The sequence below is a fragment of the Protobothrops mucrosquamatus genome, unplaced genomic scaffold (genome assembly GCF_001527695.2).
Source record: "Protobothrops mucrosquamatus isolate PMUCROS unplaced genomic scaffold, P.Mucros_1.0 scaffold10, whole genome shotgun sequence".
Classification (NCBI taxonomy): Eukaryota; Metazoa; Chordata; class Lepidosauria; order Squamata; family Viperidae; genus Protobothrops; species Protobothrops mucrosquamatus.
Window position 1 is genome coordinate 3846086 of NW_015386397.1, and position 15158 is coordinate 3861243.

Consider the following 15158-nt stretch of genomic DNA (forward strand, 5'->3'; position numbering starts at 1 on the left):
TTTCAGTTCCTGAGGGATGGAACCTTGTTTCCAGAAAGACCGGAACAGCTGGGTGAGTTTTTCAACAAGCACAGCACCACCAGCCTTATAGACTTCCGCTGGGATTGCATCAGATCCTGGTGCCTTACCACTGGAACACTGACTGATGGCCTGTGAGGTTTCAGCCTCTGATGGTGGGACATCCAGGCTATAGTTGATACCCACCTGGGGTATTCTGTCGATCGCTTCATTATTGATGGTGGATAGGCGATTCAGTACAAAGTGGAAATGCTCAGCCCAACGCTGTAAAATCAGATTCCTCTCAGTGATGAGAGTTGCACCCCTCGAATCCAATAAAGGGGAGCTTCCTGAGGGCTGAGGTCCATACAGGGATCTAAGAGCTTCATAGAACCATTTGGCATCGTTTCTATCAGCAAACGTCTGGAGTTGGGAAGCAGCTAGTGGTACATAGTGAAGGCACATGCTTCAGATGCCAAGAAAGAAAAAAACAAATGTTACCTTTCAAAGATAGTGCTGTATTCAGTAGCAAAAAATGTAGCAGAGTATGTTACCTGTTGTAAATAGATGCTGTGGACATGTTTTAAGTCTGGCAGGTTGGCAATGCAGCTAATTCTCTCCCTATCCAGCCGTAGGACCTGTAGAGAAGCCAGAGCTTCAGATCTGGAATTGGAAAGATATTTTTTCAGCCACAAACATTATACCTCTTTTCCTTTCCCCCATCCTCTCCTCTGCCAAAGTATTACCAGCACCTGAAAGAAAGTGTTATATCTATTTAAACAATAGCAGGAATACTCACATCTTCTCTGGGTCCTCTTTCTCCACTGGTACTGGCATATTCCTTTGGACAATAAGAGATTTTGTCAAGTATACTCCTTCAGTCGAGGGTTGTAAATTTGCTGAAAACAAATAAAGGATTCTGGTTTATCTAGGTTTAAATCAGCATACCAGCTATGCTACTGTGTCATGATAAAAGCAAATCTCCTTGTTATTGTTTCTAACAGTGAAAGTTCATAAGGAAGATTCTAGGAAAAAGAACTCTGAAAGAAAATAAAAGATAATATATTTCCAGAATATATCAGAAAGGAAGAGGAAGATCCTTCATTTTATATAGAATACTGTGCCATGACTATATCTCTACTCAGGGCTTTTTTTGTCATAGAACACCCAGAACAGAGTTCCAGCACCTTTTTTGGATGGAACCTTGTAGAGTAGGCAAGGCGGATTGTATGACGTGTGTGAGTTTTTGGGGTTTTTTTTACAAAAAAAGCACTGTCTCTACTTATAGTTTGTATTGTATGGCTTTATTTGACAAAGTTTTGTTGTTCTTAATCACTGCCAGAAAAAATCTACCTGAGACATGATTACTTTTAATAACAGTCAGATTTAATCATACTTAAGGTAAACCCATTGAAATGAATGGGACAAATTAACTGTAAATCCCACTAGTCCATATTAAGAGAATAAATCTTACAGAAAGTATATAATGGATAAAATTGATTTACCCACCAAACCACAACAAAGTGATTTCTAAAAGTCAGTATGTAGTTCTCAACTTACAACAGTTCATTTAGTGAATGTTCGAAGTTACAACTGCACTAAAAAAAAGTGACTCATAACCGTTTTTGACACTTAACAATTGTTGCAGCAGCCCCAAGATCACATAATCAAGATTGGCAACTGACTGATATTTATGGCAGTTGTGTCCTGGGGTCATGTTATCCCCTTTGGTGACTGACAAGCAAAATCAAGGGGGAAGCCAGATAACTTAACAATCGTGTTACTAATTTAACAGCTACAGGGATTCACTTAACAACTGGCAAGAATGGTTAGTAAAATGGGGCAAAGGCCAGTTAGCAACAGAAATTTTGGGTTCAATTGTGGTTGTAAGTCAAGGACTACCTGTAAATGTAATTCCAAAAAAACCAAAAACAGAAAGGTGAAAAAAATAAAAAATAGGCAGTAATGGACTGATTTATTACCAGCTAAGAGCTGGGGGTGTAACAATACAAGGGAACAACAATCAATCATCAACAGTCAATCAGTCATCAACATCCCAATCAACAACTAAAAGCCACACACTACCAGGCATCATATAAATACTATGCACAGAACAGCCCAGTGCACACATCCTGGAGATTGAGAAGTCCCTGAGGATGGGCTCCAGCGCGAGTCAAAAGCTTGAAAGAACAAACCTCTAATCCCGGTGACCAACTTAGATTGGATCCTGCAACATTATCCTGGGACATGTATATTTGCCTTTATTCGCAAGTAGTGTAATTTGATTAATCTTATCCATGCCATGAGGGAAATAAAAATATACAGGAACTATCCCTCATTTAGTTAGGAACAATATTTTGATCATTGAGAAGGTTGATACCAATTGCTTATTGTTTCAGTTCTACATTGGACTGGCTCCCTCAAGTCCTATTGAAATTAAGTATTAGTATTGGCAACTACAGTGCTTTTTTTCTAAAAAAAAAAAAAAAAAAANCAGTGCTTTTTTTCTAAAAAAAAAAAAAAAAAAGGTGCCGGAACTCACACACGTCATATAACCCACCTTGCCTACCCTACAAGGTCCCATCCAAAAAAGGTGCCGGAACTCCGTTCTGGCATTCTATGAGAAAAAAAGCCCTGGGCAACTAACTCATGAGGCTTTGTCACCTTAGATTTGGAGATGTACGCTGTGTTGTCTAAAACCTAAGAACTTGTCGAAGGAAAAGTCTTCATCATGGTTCAGTCCAAGCTGGGAATAAACAACATGGCGACTGCTTTAGAAAGAAGGTTGCAGTTATTTGAAGAGGAGAGCCAGATAGAAAGATGGCTCTGGAAGAAAAGAGAGAGCACATGTAGGAAGTGGGTTTTTATACTGTTGAAAGAAAAGTCTTCATCCTGGTTCATCCAAGCCGGGGATAAATAAACAACATGGCGACTGCTTTGGGAAGAAGGTTGCAGTTTATTGAAGAGCCAGAAAGATGGTTCTTGCAGGAAAGACCAGAGAAAAGAAGGGCTGAGCACATGGGTAGTAGGTTTTTATACCCTCTCTAGCCTTTTGTTTGGAATAGTTTCCTGTTCCTGTGGCATGAACTTTGAGGATATTTCCTGTGTCACGTATTCTGACCTGAGTTTAGGTGTACCTCTCTGGTATTCTTTATGGTGATGGGTTAGTCCTATTATCATATCCTGTTTCCCTGGTGATGTGGCTAATGGCTCCTAGTTTGGGTGGGGTATGCAGATTTTAGGTCTTTGTCTTCTTGATCTCCTAGCTGGGGCCTTTCTGGTGGTTTACATCTGCATTTGTATAGAGCTGGCTCCTGCTTGGGACAGAGAGACTTGGGGGCAGGGTTGGTTTCTGCTTTTTAAAATCCTTTTGAGGAGATATATTTTTCTGCCCTTTTAATATTTCCTTCTCTGGGGAATTGACTTCCCACAATACCCTTTAGGGCTCTTGAAGTTGTTTTCTGTTCCTGACTGAGGCTTTGTATTTCCTGTGTCATGTATTTTGACCTGAGTCTGAGTGTGCCCCTTTGGCATCTGTGGATTAATCCTATTATGTCCTGTTTTAGAGTTTGGGTGGGGTATGTAAATTTTAGGCGTCTTCGTAATCTTCTAGCTTCAACCTTCCTGAATGGTTTACATCTGCATTTCTACAGAGCTGGTTTCTGCTTGGGGGAGGGAGACTTATGGCTATTAAGAAAAACTGGGAATGCTTTTCTGCCTCTTTAAGATCCTTTGAGGAAATATATTTTTCTGCCCTTTTTAATATTTAACTTTCTAAAATGGCGATACAGTAGTTCAGTTTTTTAATAATTACTTTTCAACGCCTTGAACTTTTAAGATATTTTCAAAGTGGAGGACTTACCTCCTGGCATGACTGATGAATCCTCCTGATGCCCAAAAATGAATATCTGTCTCCTAGAAAAAGAGACTGGGGAGGTTATTCGCAACCGCTATAGGTTCAGAATCTCCATGGAAACGGCCTATAGCTAGTAGAGGGAGGAGGCAAGAATTACTATAACAACCCCTTGCGTTTAATTGGCAACCAAAGAATGCAGCCACAGCAGCGTTCAAAAGTCTTTGTGTTTCCCCCTCCCCCCCCCAAAAAAAATCTAGCAGCAGGTTGGAAGGAGAATTTGTAAGAATTCCTTATATCCACCCAAGGACTGGCGGTGTCCCCTTGGCAACATTTATGGCAGTGTTTCTCAACCACAGTCACTTTAAAACGTGTGGACTTCAGCTCCCAGAATTCCTCAGCCCACCCTATGCTGGCTGAGGTACTCTGGGAGTTGAAGTCCACAGAGTGGCTGAGACTAAAAAATATTGATCTAGGGTGAAACGGGCTTATCTTATCTTTTTTACAAATGAACTGTTGTAAAATTGAAGTGTGGTACCTCTGCCTTTCTCTACGGGTGCCACTAGCAATCCCTAGGGTTACCATAGCAGAAGAAAGCAAAGGGCTGGAGTCTCTTTCCAGTCATTAAGGACTGGGAGAGGGAGAAGCTTGAGAAAGTTGATCACGAGACAACTTCTCGACCCTTCGTTGCTAGGAGACAAAAGCTTTTTCTTTTTCTTTTGAAGGATAGGTAGGACTGAGAGAAAAGGGTTCCTTCCCCTTTAAATCTCCACTCCCGTGATGCTCTATTCTGACGTCCACGTTTTTCGGAAATGGCTGCTGTTGGCGGTTGGGGTAAAAGGATCTGTAAAACCGGTAAGACAAATGAAAAGTCGAAGAGCTTTTCCCCCTCCGGAAATTATTATCCGTTATTGTGACTTGTAAATCACTTTATCTTGTATGCGGTGAATGCTCATCTTCTTTTGTGTCGGCGAGATCTAGAGGCTAGCACTACAGCTCTCCCTGTTGAAATTCAGCCTGAATCATTCTTTCTTTGCCGATCTTTCGCCCGCATTGCAAACATCCTAACTTTTTGTAAATTTTGGACTGACACAGTTTAGACTGTTAGATTATTCAACTATTCATACCTCGGTAAAGCAGAGGGAATGGGGTAACAAGGAGCTTTTGACATTGGTCAAAATTGTAATTGATAGGAGTATTACGTTGAGTGTTTTAGGGGAAGAACTCACTTTTTTTCCAAGCAGATTTTAATACTAAGAAATACTTAAATAATTACATAGATAATATTGTGTATAATGCTATATAGTACATAGATAAGGTATCCAAAATAAAAAGTTTGTAAATTGTAAAAGGTACTTTGAACTTCCTTTTATGATAGTTAACGCCTAACATAAGCAATTGTTACAAGTTTTGCTCCTTTCAATAAATTGACCATTGATTTATAGATTTCAGACTCTTAATATTTTAACATACAATAATTAATCTCTGCTCCCAAACATAAAGCAACTACTGTTTCTTCAGTGATTTCTTAATCATTGTAAAAAAAATTGAGACTAGTTTTTGTCAACTTTTGTAAATGAAATTTGTGGGAATCTCGATGGATGGAGGCATTCAGAGCAATTTCTTTGGTATTAGTTGGTTTTAAAGTTTTGTTTTGCTACATAGAAATTTATAATTATTTCTTATATCCTTTTTTCCTATTTACCTTCTAAGCTAAACAATCTAAATTATATAAATATGACCTTTGCAGCATCCCCATGGTCACATGATCAAAATTCAGATACTTGTCAATTGACTCATATTTAGGATTGTTGCAGTGTTCCAGGGTCATGTGACCACTTTTTGCTACCTTCTGAGAAGCAAAGTCAATGCTACCTTCTGACAAGCAAAGATCCACTTAACTGTTACTAATTTAACAACTAACGTTTCATTTAAAAACTGGCGAGAAAGGTTGTAAATTGGGGCAAAATTCACTTAACATATATCTTTTTTAACAACAGAAATTTTGGATGCAGTTGTGATCATAAATTGAGGATTACCAGTATTTGTTTTCCAAGACAATTACAAGTACAAGTAGCATGTTAAATCTAAAGTTATGACAGATTTATTTAATAGTGGCATGATGCTTGTTACTCTTTGAATAAATAATTCCTGAAAGTTTCCTTTATTGAGGATACTTCAGGGTAACAAAAACCAAATCTGGATTTAGATGGATTTTAGATGGATTTTATGGGCAAATTCTAACCAGTACTGTTAATCAGTCCAAAACTTAATATCCATGATACTTACTCATTACTAAGCCTAAATACCTTACAGAAAGCTTGAGTGTGAGGAGTTATGAATTTCATGATACCTTTATGATTAAAAAAATGTTCTTCTTATAGTTGGTAATTCCTGTTGCTTCTAATCTTGCTTGTGAGCTCAGGACGTCTCTGACAACTTTATTAATCATAGTCTCCCTCTTAAATGTTTTATATTCTTTGCAGGAATACAAAACAGAATCAAATCTCAAAACCAGACATTGCTGTTTTTTCACTTTCCAGACAATTCTGATGCCGAGTACTATGATAGCATAAATATACAAATGCATCATATTATTACATTAGGCCCTGTAAGGGTTTTTATATTTTTGTTTTAGTTTATTTTTTTGTATCACGGTGGAAATATGTTTTCTTTGTTCCATATGGATTTATGTCCTCTGTAACTATTGCTTAATTGTTCATTGTCTGCTCACATCACACCAATCTGAATTATTTATATAAATTGATCTGTATATTACTGCACTCTTAATTCTTTTTAATACTAGGATCCTTTAATTTTTCCTTGGAGAGTTGTTGTCTTGGAAATAGTGGTCATATAAGAGCCCACTTGCCTACATTTGGAATTTGTACTGTAGTCTAATTCTCCTGTTGTTTTATTGATCTAGGCTGGCTGCCTGCCCTGCAACTTATCCGTCATAGCTCCAAATCTGTCACACGTCATTGGAAACCGATGCACATTATGAGGGAAAAGTTGATGGCAGTGACTGAATATATCCCACCAAAACCTCTGACTTCAGAGACCTGTATGAAGCCCCATGCCATTCTTGCTAAAGAAGTAATAGCATTCTTCTATTTCGGGATGGTTGGAATGATATAAATACTCATTTGTGATTAAAATTCTTGAAAGACTTTTTATACTTTGCCCTTCATAGTTCTGTCAATTGTGGAAGAGTTCATATTATTTCTTTCTATAATAGATAGCCATATTATTCTAATAATATCTAATGCTATGTTTCCTGCTGACCTTTGGGAAATAGTTAATTTGTGCTACTATTCAATTGTAAAGCCATAAAGAATTTCACTTCACATCCTTGCTTATGCTCCACTAAAATCAGAAATCAGCTGTGGCTATTCTACTCAGTTGTCTGAATTTAAATACTTTCCTTATCCTAGCTCAGGCATGTCAAACTCATGACATTGCGCAACGTATCGGGACTTTCCCCCCATTGCCAGCAATGGGGTGGGCGCGGTTTCAGCGTGATGCATCCGGCCCATGGGCCGGCAGTTTGACTTGCCTGTCCTAGATCATCTATATTTTAGATATTTTCTTATTATGTTCAGGAAAGCATTTGCTTGATTCAGATGAGAATTAGTTGAAAAGATCACTATTGGCTTTCTCGATATTTATTCAATTTGTTTTATAGAATTTTTCATTTATATAAATTGGACCTTGTCATATTTATTGTTTAAGATATAAGCAGAATTGTGGATCAGAGATGAATGATAGAAATAACCCTATAAAGCCAATAGCACTATTGACATTCAAATAATATTGCTGGAGCTAACTTGCACTGATGACTAATCAAAGATACCCATTTTTGAACAATTGGGTAACAGCTATATTATACTAGTATTGTAAAGCAAAATTCAGTATACTGAATATCTCAAATTTACTTCTATTTTGACTATGGAAGTAAGACTGAATTTGTTTTTAACAGCAAGAACATCTATCTATCATATTCCCATCCAGATAGAAATTCTGCTTTCGTTTGTGATGGAATGACAGATGAATCCCTGCTGAATTGAGCAATTTAGTTTGTATTTGTTTGGCTTAATTCTACGCAATAAGTACCCAAAGTCTGAATTTTTCCACCTCCAAAATAGTGGTAGAATGTTCTTGAGATATGTTGTTTATTTAATTTTCAAATGGCAATAATTCTAATGAAGCTTATTTAAATCAAGTTTCTGAGCCTTACTAAGTTTGGACAGAGTTTTAAGTAACGTACACCTAAAGTAGATTGATAGCTTTAACTTAACTGATATCACAGAGAGAAAAAGCTAATTAAGTATAAAATAAATATTCTAATTTGCTTCTGAAAAAGTATGAATGGTCGTTATAATTAGAGGAACATTTTATTTTTATTGATATCCTACCTTTATTATTTTTATATAAACTTAAGGCAGCAAACCCATTCAACACAAATTTCTCCTCTAATTTTCTCCACAACAATCAGGTGAGGTGAGTTGGGCTGAGAGAGAGTGACCATTTTACCTTGGTGAATAAATCAGAATTTATGTTTCTGAAATCTACTGGTATTTTGGAACTATGGAATATAATATTTTAGAGTTTTTATTGTCTGTATTTTCAAGATTGCAAATCCATTTTTCTCTCGTGCAGGAGACTGGCTATGAAAGACTGTTATTGCGTCAAGTGAAACAAATATTCCTTGAGAATAAAATGATTGTTGTGTGCCAATACAATTATATTCCTGGAAATGATATGGTATTATTCAGGCATCGGCTGCGAAAATATAATATCCATGTCAAATTTTTTCCCAATAAGGTATAGTTTTCTGTATTAATAGTCTTTCAGAAATATAGCATTGTAATAGTGTGTGTAGTAAAGCTTTTTTTTCTTTTGCTCTCTTTGATTTGTAAAAAATAAAATCTGTGTTTAGACTTAAATATTTTGCCTTCCCAGAAGGATCAGCCAATGAATTCTAATTTTTTTAAAAAGTTTGTATAGAAACAATGTGCCAAGGGAACGTATGCTCTTTGTCCAATACATTGTCAACGACTTATTAAATGATAATTTAACTGATCAATAGCTAGCACAGTCAGATTGTATGGTTGTACAATTTTATCTCTTAACCCTTGTTTTGTTGTTCTTTGTTGTTCTTGATGCCTTTCTCTTTTTTCTTTCTGTTGAAGTTAGTATGATTTTATTGGTAGAGTTATAAGAGCTCCTATTTGCCATTTAAAAGTTCACGTGCACAGGGAGAAGGGTTATAGTTTCAGTATATCCTATTTCTGTGAATGAAAAGTAGAATTTTGTTATAGCTCAGTCATACCCATATGAAATTCTATGTGGTGTACTTGTTTAATCCAGCACTGATTTGCTATATTGTTTCTTCTTATTCCTTCAACTCTTCAATCTCCACAAAGCAGGACACTCTAATACAATAGGAAAACCTATTTGGGAGTCTCCAGGGGAAAAATGACCCCTGCTGTAATCTCTGTAATTATGATATTTTTTCAATGTAAGGACAATTTTGATATAATCCTTTTCTCCACTTTTCCAGATCATGATTCCCTTTCTTTTGGAATCTAAATACAAGAATCTCCTCCCTCTATTTGTGGAACGCAACCTTCTACTTGTCAGTATGGAAACAAAGGCTCGGGAAACACTACAAATCCTGAAGCGTGTGCCACAGATTAATATGTTAGGTAAGGGATGAGGTCTTAAAACTTTTTTGATGACAAAACGTTTAGCAGTCAGTAGTGGGATAGGTGGGATAAGCACTTTCTTCAATCTAGACATTGCTCATGTTTGTGGATTTTAACTCCCAGAGTTCTCACCAATGGTTGAAAATTCTGGAAGTTGCAAAGTATGTATATGGCAGTATCCAAGGTAGACAAAATTCCTATGATGGAGTTAGATAACTGGAAAAGAAGCTATGGAAGAGGGAGATTAGTTAAGTACAGTTGAAATACTTGGAAGAGGCATAGCTCACAACTTACTTTATAGCCATAGGACAGGTTTTTTTAAAAAAAATCAGGTGGTGGAAGCTGCTTATTTAAAAAAAATCCTCAGAACTAGATCTAGAAGGATGGTGGTTATTGAGAAACACTACCCTTTCTTGTCAGCTTAATGACTAATTGGAAAATAAGCTGTCCCCAAGGGACTAAGCCTTTTTTTTCTACTTAGTCTCTAAGATAAAGTTGAATTCAAGAGACTAAGGGTGAAAAACTCTCCTTAGTTCTCTGTAGGATAACCTTCCCACAAGGAATTAGGGCGAAAAAATATTAATTCCTTACAGAGTTGCTTTTTTCCTTGGTCTCTTGTGAAGAGAGGTTTTGTTGTTCTCTTAGTCCTCTGGAACTAAGGTTCCTATAGAACCTTTCAAGTATTTCAGTAAAAAAAACAACAACTAGTTGCCTCTTTTGAGCAAATGTGATTGTGTGACCAATTTTATTTATTTAATGTGTTTCTAAACTATTTTTAGATAAAACATTTGTGCATTCTGTTTTCTTCTGGTCACATTTAGTCACCACCTTTTATAATTCTGCATCTCTGTTTGGAAATAAAATGTAAAATTTAAATTTTATAATTTTCTAGTTTATTTTTTTAAAACAAACCAGACTTCTCCTGTGATCTCTTGTGTCATCCTTTCAGAGATATTTCCTTACCAGATTTCTCAATTTCTTCAACCATAACAGCTTGCCAGAAGAAATAGTGGGTGCTTCATCACTGGAGGTTTTTAAGAAGAGACTGGACAGTCACTTGTCTGAAATGGGATAGGGTCTTCTGTTTGAGTAGGGGGTCGGACTAGAAGAACTCCAAGGTCCCTTCCAGCTCTAGTCTGGTTGATTGATTGATTGATTGATTGATTGATTGATTGATTGATTGATTGATAAAGCTTCTAATGTACTGTCTTCACTGGAAAAGTTGAGATACATTCCGAGATGTATCTGTCTTGAAAATAGCCCATGTTGAATTGTATGGCAGAGTGAAACATCAGCAGAGGAAATCTTTTATGACCTTTTGTATTTTGTCATAAATTGTTTTACGATAATGCTTATGTCAACAATGTCTTATAAAATTTGCCAAATTTCAATTCCACAGGATTCATGTATCCTGGATTTTGGACATTTTTGTAAGGTACACTATTTAAAGTACCTTGGTTCAAAACATTTTGCCCTATAATGTACTGTTATGCCCAGTTAATGGTTACAGAAAAGAGAGTTTTAGTAATATATAGATTTCTATCCTAGCTTGAAGGTTTTTATTTCATTTTTTTTCAGGAGCTTGCATCGACAACATCATCCTAAGCAAACAAGGCTTTGTAAATTATGCTAAGCTGCCATCTATAGTAATTGCCCAGGGAGAAACTGCAGGTGTATTCTCACTCATGATGTCCAACACTAGCAGACTTCTGCAGCGTGGCTCTGTTCATCTCAGTTCGTTGCTGGACCAATATGTTCAACAGGAAAATGAAAAAGTTGAAGAAAAAGCAGATAGGAACATCAGCTAAACTGGAAGCAATTTAATTCTTCAGTGTAAAATGGCCATGTTTACTTCATTGCATGCCCATGGGTTTGTGGGAGGGGTTAATTAGTATGATTGATAAAATTCTATCAGTTAGACCACATAGAGAAAAAAAGCTGCAGAGCTAGACAATGAACAAGAATTTTATTGACTACATATAATAGTATATATTTGTGGAATTTTACTGTATATGGAAGATCATAGGTATTATCATTTAAATCAAACGTGCAGGTGCAGTACATTTTTAATATGAACATTTTATTAATTTGCATAATTTTCTGCTTTACATTGAGCAAGAAACAGACTTTAATAGGAACGTATGTATTTATTTTAGGCTGTTTATATATCATAGCTTATCAAAATAGATTAGTTTGACAAAGTAAGTTTTAAGAACTGAATTAAGAACAAAATAAAAACAATCTTCCAGGCGATCCAAAATGAAATAATATTGAAAACATATAAGTTAACAACAAACTATTTACTCTTGCACCAAACTGCACATAACTTTATCAGTGTTTTAAAGAACCTAGTATGAATAATAACTTTATTCTGTGATACCAACCACAGATGTTGGTTGAAAGGACAGATGTTTTTTCCCACTTATGGTCCATTATTAGTATGATAAATGAATAGAAATTACAATCATTTTAGTGAGAAATAGGTTGTTTTGTATCACTTTCAGAGTTTAGTTATTTGGGAGGGGATTCCAACTGTCAGGTTCAATTAAATTATACAGTGTAGGATTAGAAAATAGTGTTAGAAAAAAATTAAAGGTTGAAATAGTTTGCTGAATAAGAATTTTTTTTTTGACATAAGCATCTTGAATATATAAGAAAGAACATAGGAAAAAGATACATAATTTTTTGTTATTGTACAAAATGTGTTTGAATAGAAATTACTCAGGATAAATAAAGCATGTATGATCAGCAGATAGTCATTCATTGCTTTCCATCTTTTAAATGCTTGTGTAGGATAAATGTTCTTATTTGGTTAAATAACTATTAAAATGCTTCAGAAATGCGGATTCATAGTAGTTATATGTAATGGATTTTAGCTTAAATTAAGCATGTATAATTATTCAGGTAGGGAAATAAATATGCTTGTTTGCAAGATATTTTATAAATAAAAATGTCTTCAATTATCTAAGTGAAATAATCCTGAGATCAAACTGCATTGTCCTCTAAGAAGATTTTTAAATTTAGTAATTTAACTAAATTTAGCAGACAATGTAGCTTGAATAAAATATTTTATTCTGTTTTAATAACATTTTCCCAGGAAATATGAAAATTCAAGATATGATATAAAGTTTGTGTCTTCCTATGATATTAATTATTGAGTTGAAACCATGCTTAGCCCGTTTTCTGAATAAATGACAATTAGCTTGGTTTCTTGTTGTTCTTCATTGACTATGTCATGTCTGACTCTTTGTGACCCCATAGACCACAGCATGCCAGGCCCTTCTATCTTCTACTGTCTCCTGGAGTCCACCCAAACCCATGCTTACTGCGTCAGTGACAGTCATTCTCTGCCATCCCCTTCTTTTGCCTTCAAATCTTTCCCAACATTAGGGTCATTTCCAATGAGTCCTTTTTTCTCATTTGATAGCCCAAGTATTTGAGCTTCAGCTTCAGTATCTGTCCTTCCAAGGAATAATCGGCGGATTTCCTTTAGGATTGATTGATTGAATCTCCTTGCAATCCTAGGGACTCTCAAAAGTCTTATCCAACACCACAATTCGAAAGCATCCATTTTTCAGCTCTCAGCCTTCCTTATGTTTCAACTTTCACAGCCATACATTACTCCTGGGAAAATCATAGCTTTGATTATACGGACCTTTGTTGGCAAGTTGATGTCTCTGGTTTTTGATATGCTGTTTGAAATAGCTTTCCCAAGGAGCAAGTGTCTTTTAATTTCATGGCTGCAGTCACCATCTGCAGTGATCTTGGAGCCCAAGAAAATAAAATCTGTCACTGCTTTCATTTCTTTCCCCTTCAATTTGCCAGGAAGTGGGACTGAATGCCATGATCTTAGTTTTTTTTTAAATCTTGAGTTTCAAGCCAACTTTTGACACTCTTCTTTCACCTCATCAAGAGGCTATTTATTTCCTCTTCACTTTCTGCCATTAGAGTGATGTCTGCATATCTGAGGTTATTATTATTTCTCCCAGTAATCTTAATTCTGACGTGTGATTCATCCAGCCAACATTTTGCATGATATACTCTACATATAAATTAAATAAGCAGGCTGACAATATAGTCTTGTCATACTACTTTCCCTATTTTGAACTAATCAGTTGTTCCATGTCCGGTTCTAACTTGCTTCTTGAGCCATGTAGACGTTTCTCAGGAGATAGGTAAGGTGTTCTGGTACTCCCATCTCTTTAAGAACCTGCCACAATTTGTTGTGATCTACACAATCAAAGCCTTTAGCATAGTCCACGAAGGCAAGTAGATATTTTTCTGGAATTCCCTTGCTTTCTCCATAATCCAGCAAACGTTGGCAATTTGATCTCTAGTTCGTCTGCCGCTTTGAAATCCAGATAGTAGTTCTAGAAGTTTTGGTAAATTTTGAGCATGATCTTACTAGCATGTGAAATGAGCGCAACTTTATAATAGTTTAAACATTCCTTGGTGTTGCCCTTCTTTGGGATTGGATATAAACTGACCTTTTCTAACTGGCCATTCTTGAGTTTTCCAAATTTGCTGGCATATTGAGTGCAGCACAGCATCATCAATTAAGATTTTAAATAGCTGAGCTGGAATCTCCTCTAGCTTTGTTGTTGGTAATGCTTCCTTAGGTCCACTTGACTTTGCATTCCAGCATGTCTCACAGCTGGTACACAAACCAGAGTTGTGCAAAAGCTCTCCTAGTCACACCTGCCGCCTGCTCTTCAGGCAGGATACATGAGTCCAGAAAAATCCCTTGGTTGCAAACTGGGTCTGAATGGTGTGCAATCGTGTCCAGAACTAAGAATAACAAAAAATTGAATCCTGAAGCTCCATGCAGTTAAAACCATTCAGTCATTCCAAAGTTTGTTCTTCTCTATCCAGCTCTCTACAGTCTCCAGTGAGAGAGCAGAGACATCATCACTTGGATCACCATGTGTAGAGATGTAGAACTGAGTATCACCAACACATTGATGAAATCTCAACCAGTGATAGATGATCTCACCTAATAGCTTCATATAGATGTTAAAACAGAGAGAATATGGAGCCCTGTGGGATGTTACAAGTGACCAGGGCTGTCCTATAGCTGGTCTGAATCCTGACAGAAAAGGGCCCAGGAAATCTGTTTCATCCAGGATTTCCTGAAGCTGCTCAGCAACCACCTTTTCTACCACCTTCCCCCAAAAAGGTAAGATGGGAGATTGCATGAAAGTTGTCCAGGCAAGAAGAGTTGAGTGACTTTTTTTAAAGATAGGACAAACCAGGATCTTCTTAAAAGGTCCCAGAAATGTCCCCTTTTGCAGTGAAGAATTTATCATTGCATGATAAATGATGGTCACCCTCCTGGAAGCTTTCACCAGCCAGGAAAGAGCAGTGATGGGATTCAGCCAGTTTGCACCACTTCGGCAGAACCCGGTAGATAATTTTTTGTTGCCCAGGTCCAGAATGGACTTCCGGAAGCAGTATCCACAGAGAGAACTGGTTGTTCACATATTTGAATCCCACCACTGGACAAGAGTCTAATTGATTGGTAGTTCAGAGGACCCTATCCACTTCCTTAGGTCCAACAGGGACAAACTGTTCCCAAATTATTGGGCATCTCATAAGGACCA

General features: G+C 36.6%; 2 protein-coding genes across 2 annotated transcripts in view; one reads left to right on the plus strand and one right to left on the minus strand.

Annotated features, from left to right (window-relative positions):
- The window catches only part of LRRC46 (leucine rich repeat containing 46), a 12056-nt gene extending 8109 nt beyond the window's left edge, over nt 1-3947 (minus strand). Inside the window, exons 1-3 of the mRNA XM_015810488.1 lie at nt 3860-3947; nt 797-896; nt 552-660 (exon numbers count right to left, since the gene is read on the minus strand). Of these exons, the coding sequence (XP_015665974.1) occupies nt 552-660; nt 797-896; nt 3860-3869 (219 nt within the window). The 5' untranslated portion in view covers nt 3870-3947. The remainder of the gene's footprint in view (nt 1-551; nt 661-796; nt 897-3859) is intronic.
- Nucleotides 3948-4643: 696 nt separating this feature from the next.
- On the plus strand, nt 4644-11495 carry MRPL10 (mitochondrial ribosomal protein L10). Its single transcript, XM_015810445.1, has 5 exons — nt 4644-4705; nt 6777-6946; nt 8510-8674; nt 9414-9558; nt 11137-11495. Exons 1-5 carry the CDS (start codon nt 4663-4665, stop codon nt 11364-11366), a joined length of 753 nt encoding a protein of 250 aa, XP_015665931.1. The 5' UTR covers nt 4644-4662; the 3' UTR covers nt 11367-11495.
- The last annotated feature ends 3663 nt before the right edge of the window (nt 11496-15158 follow it).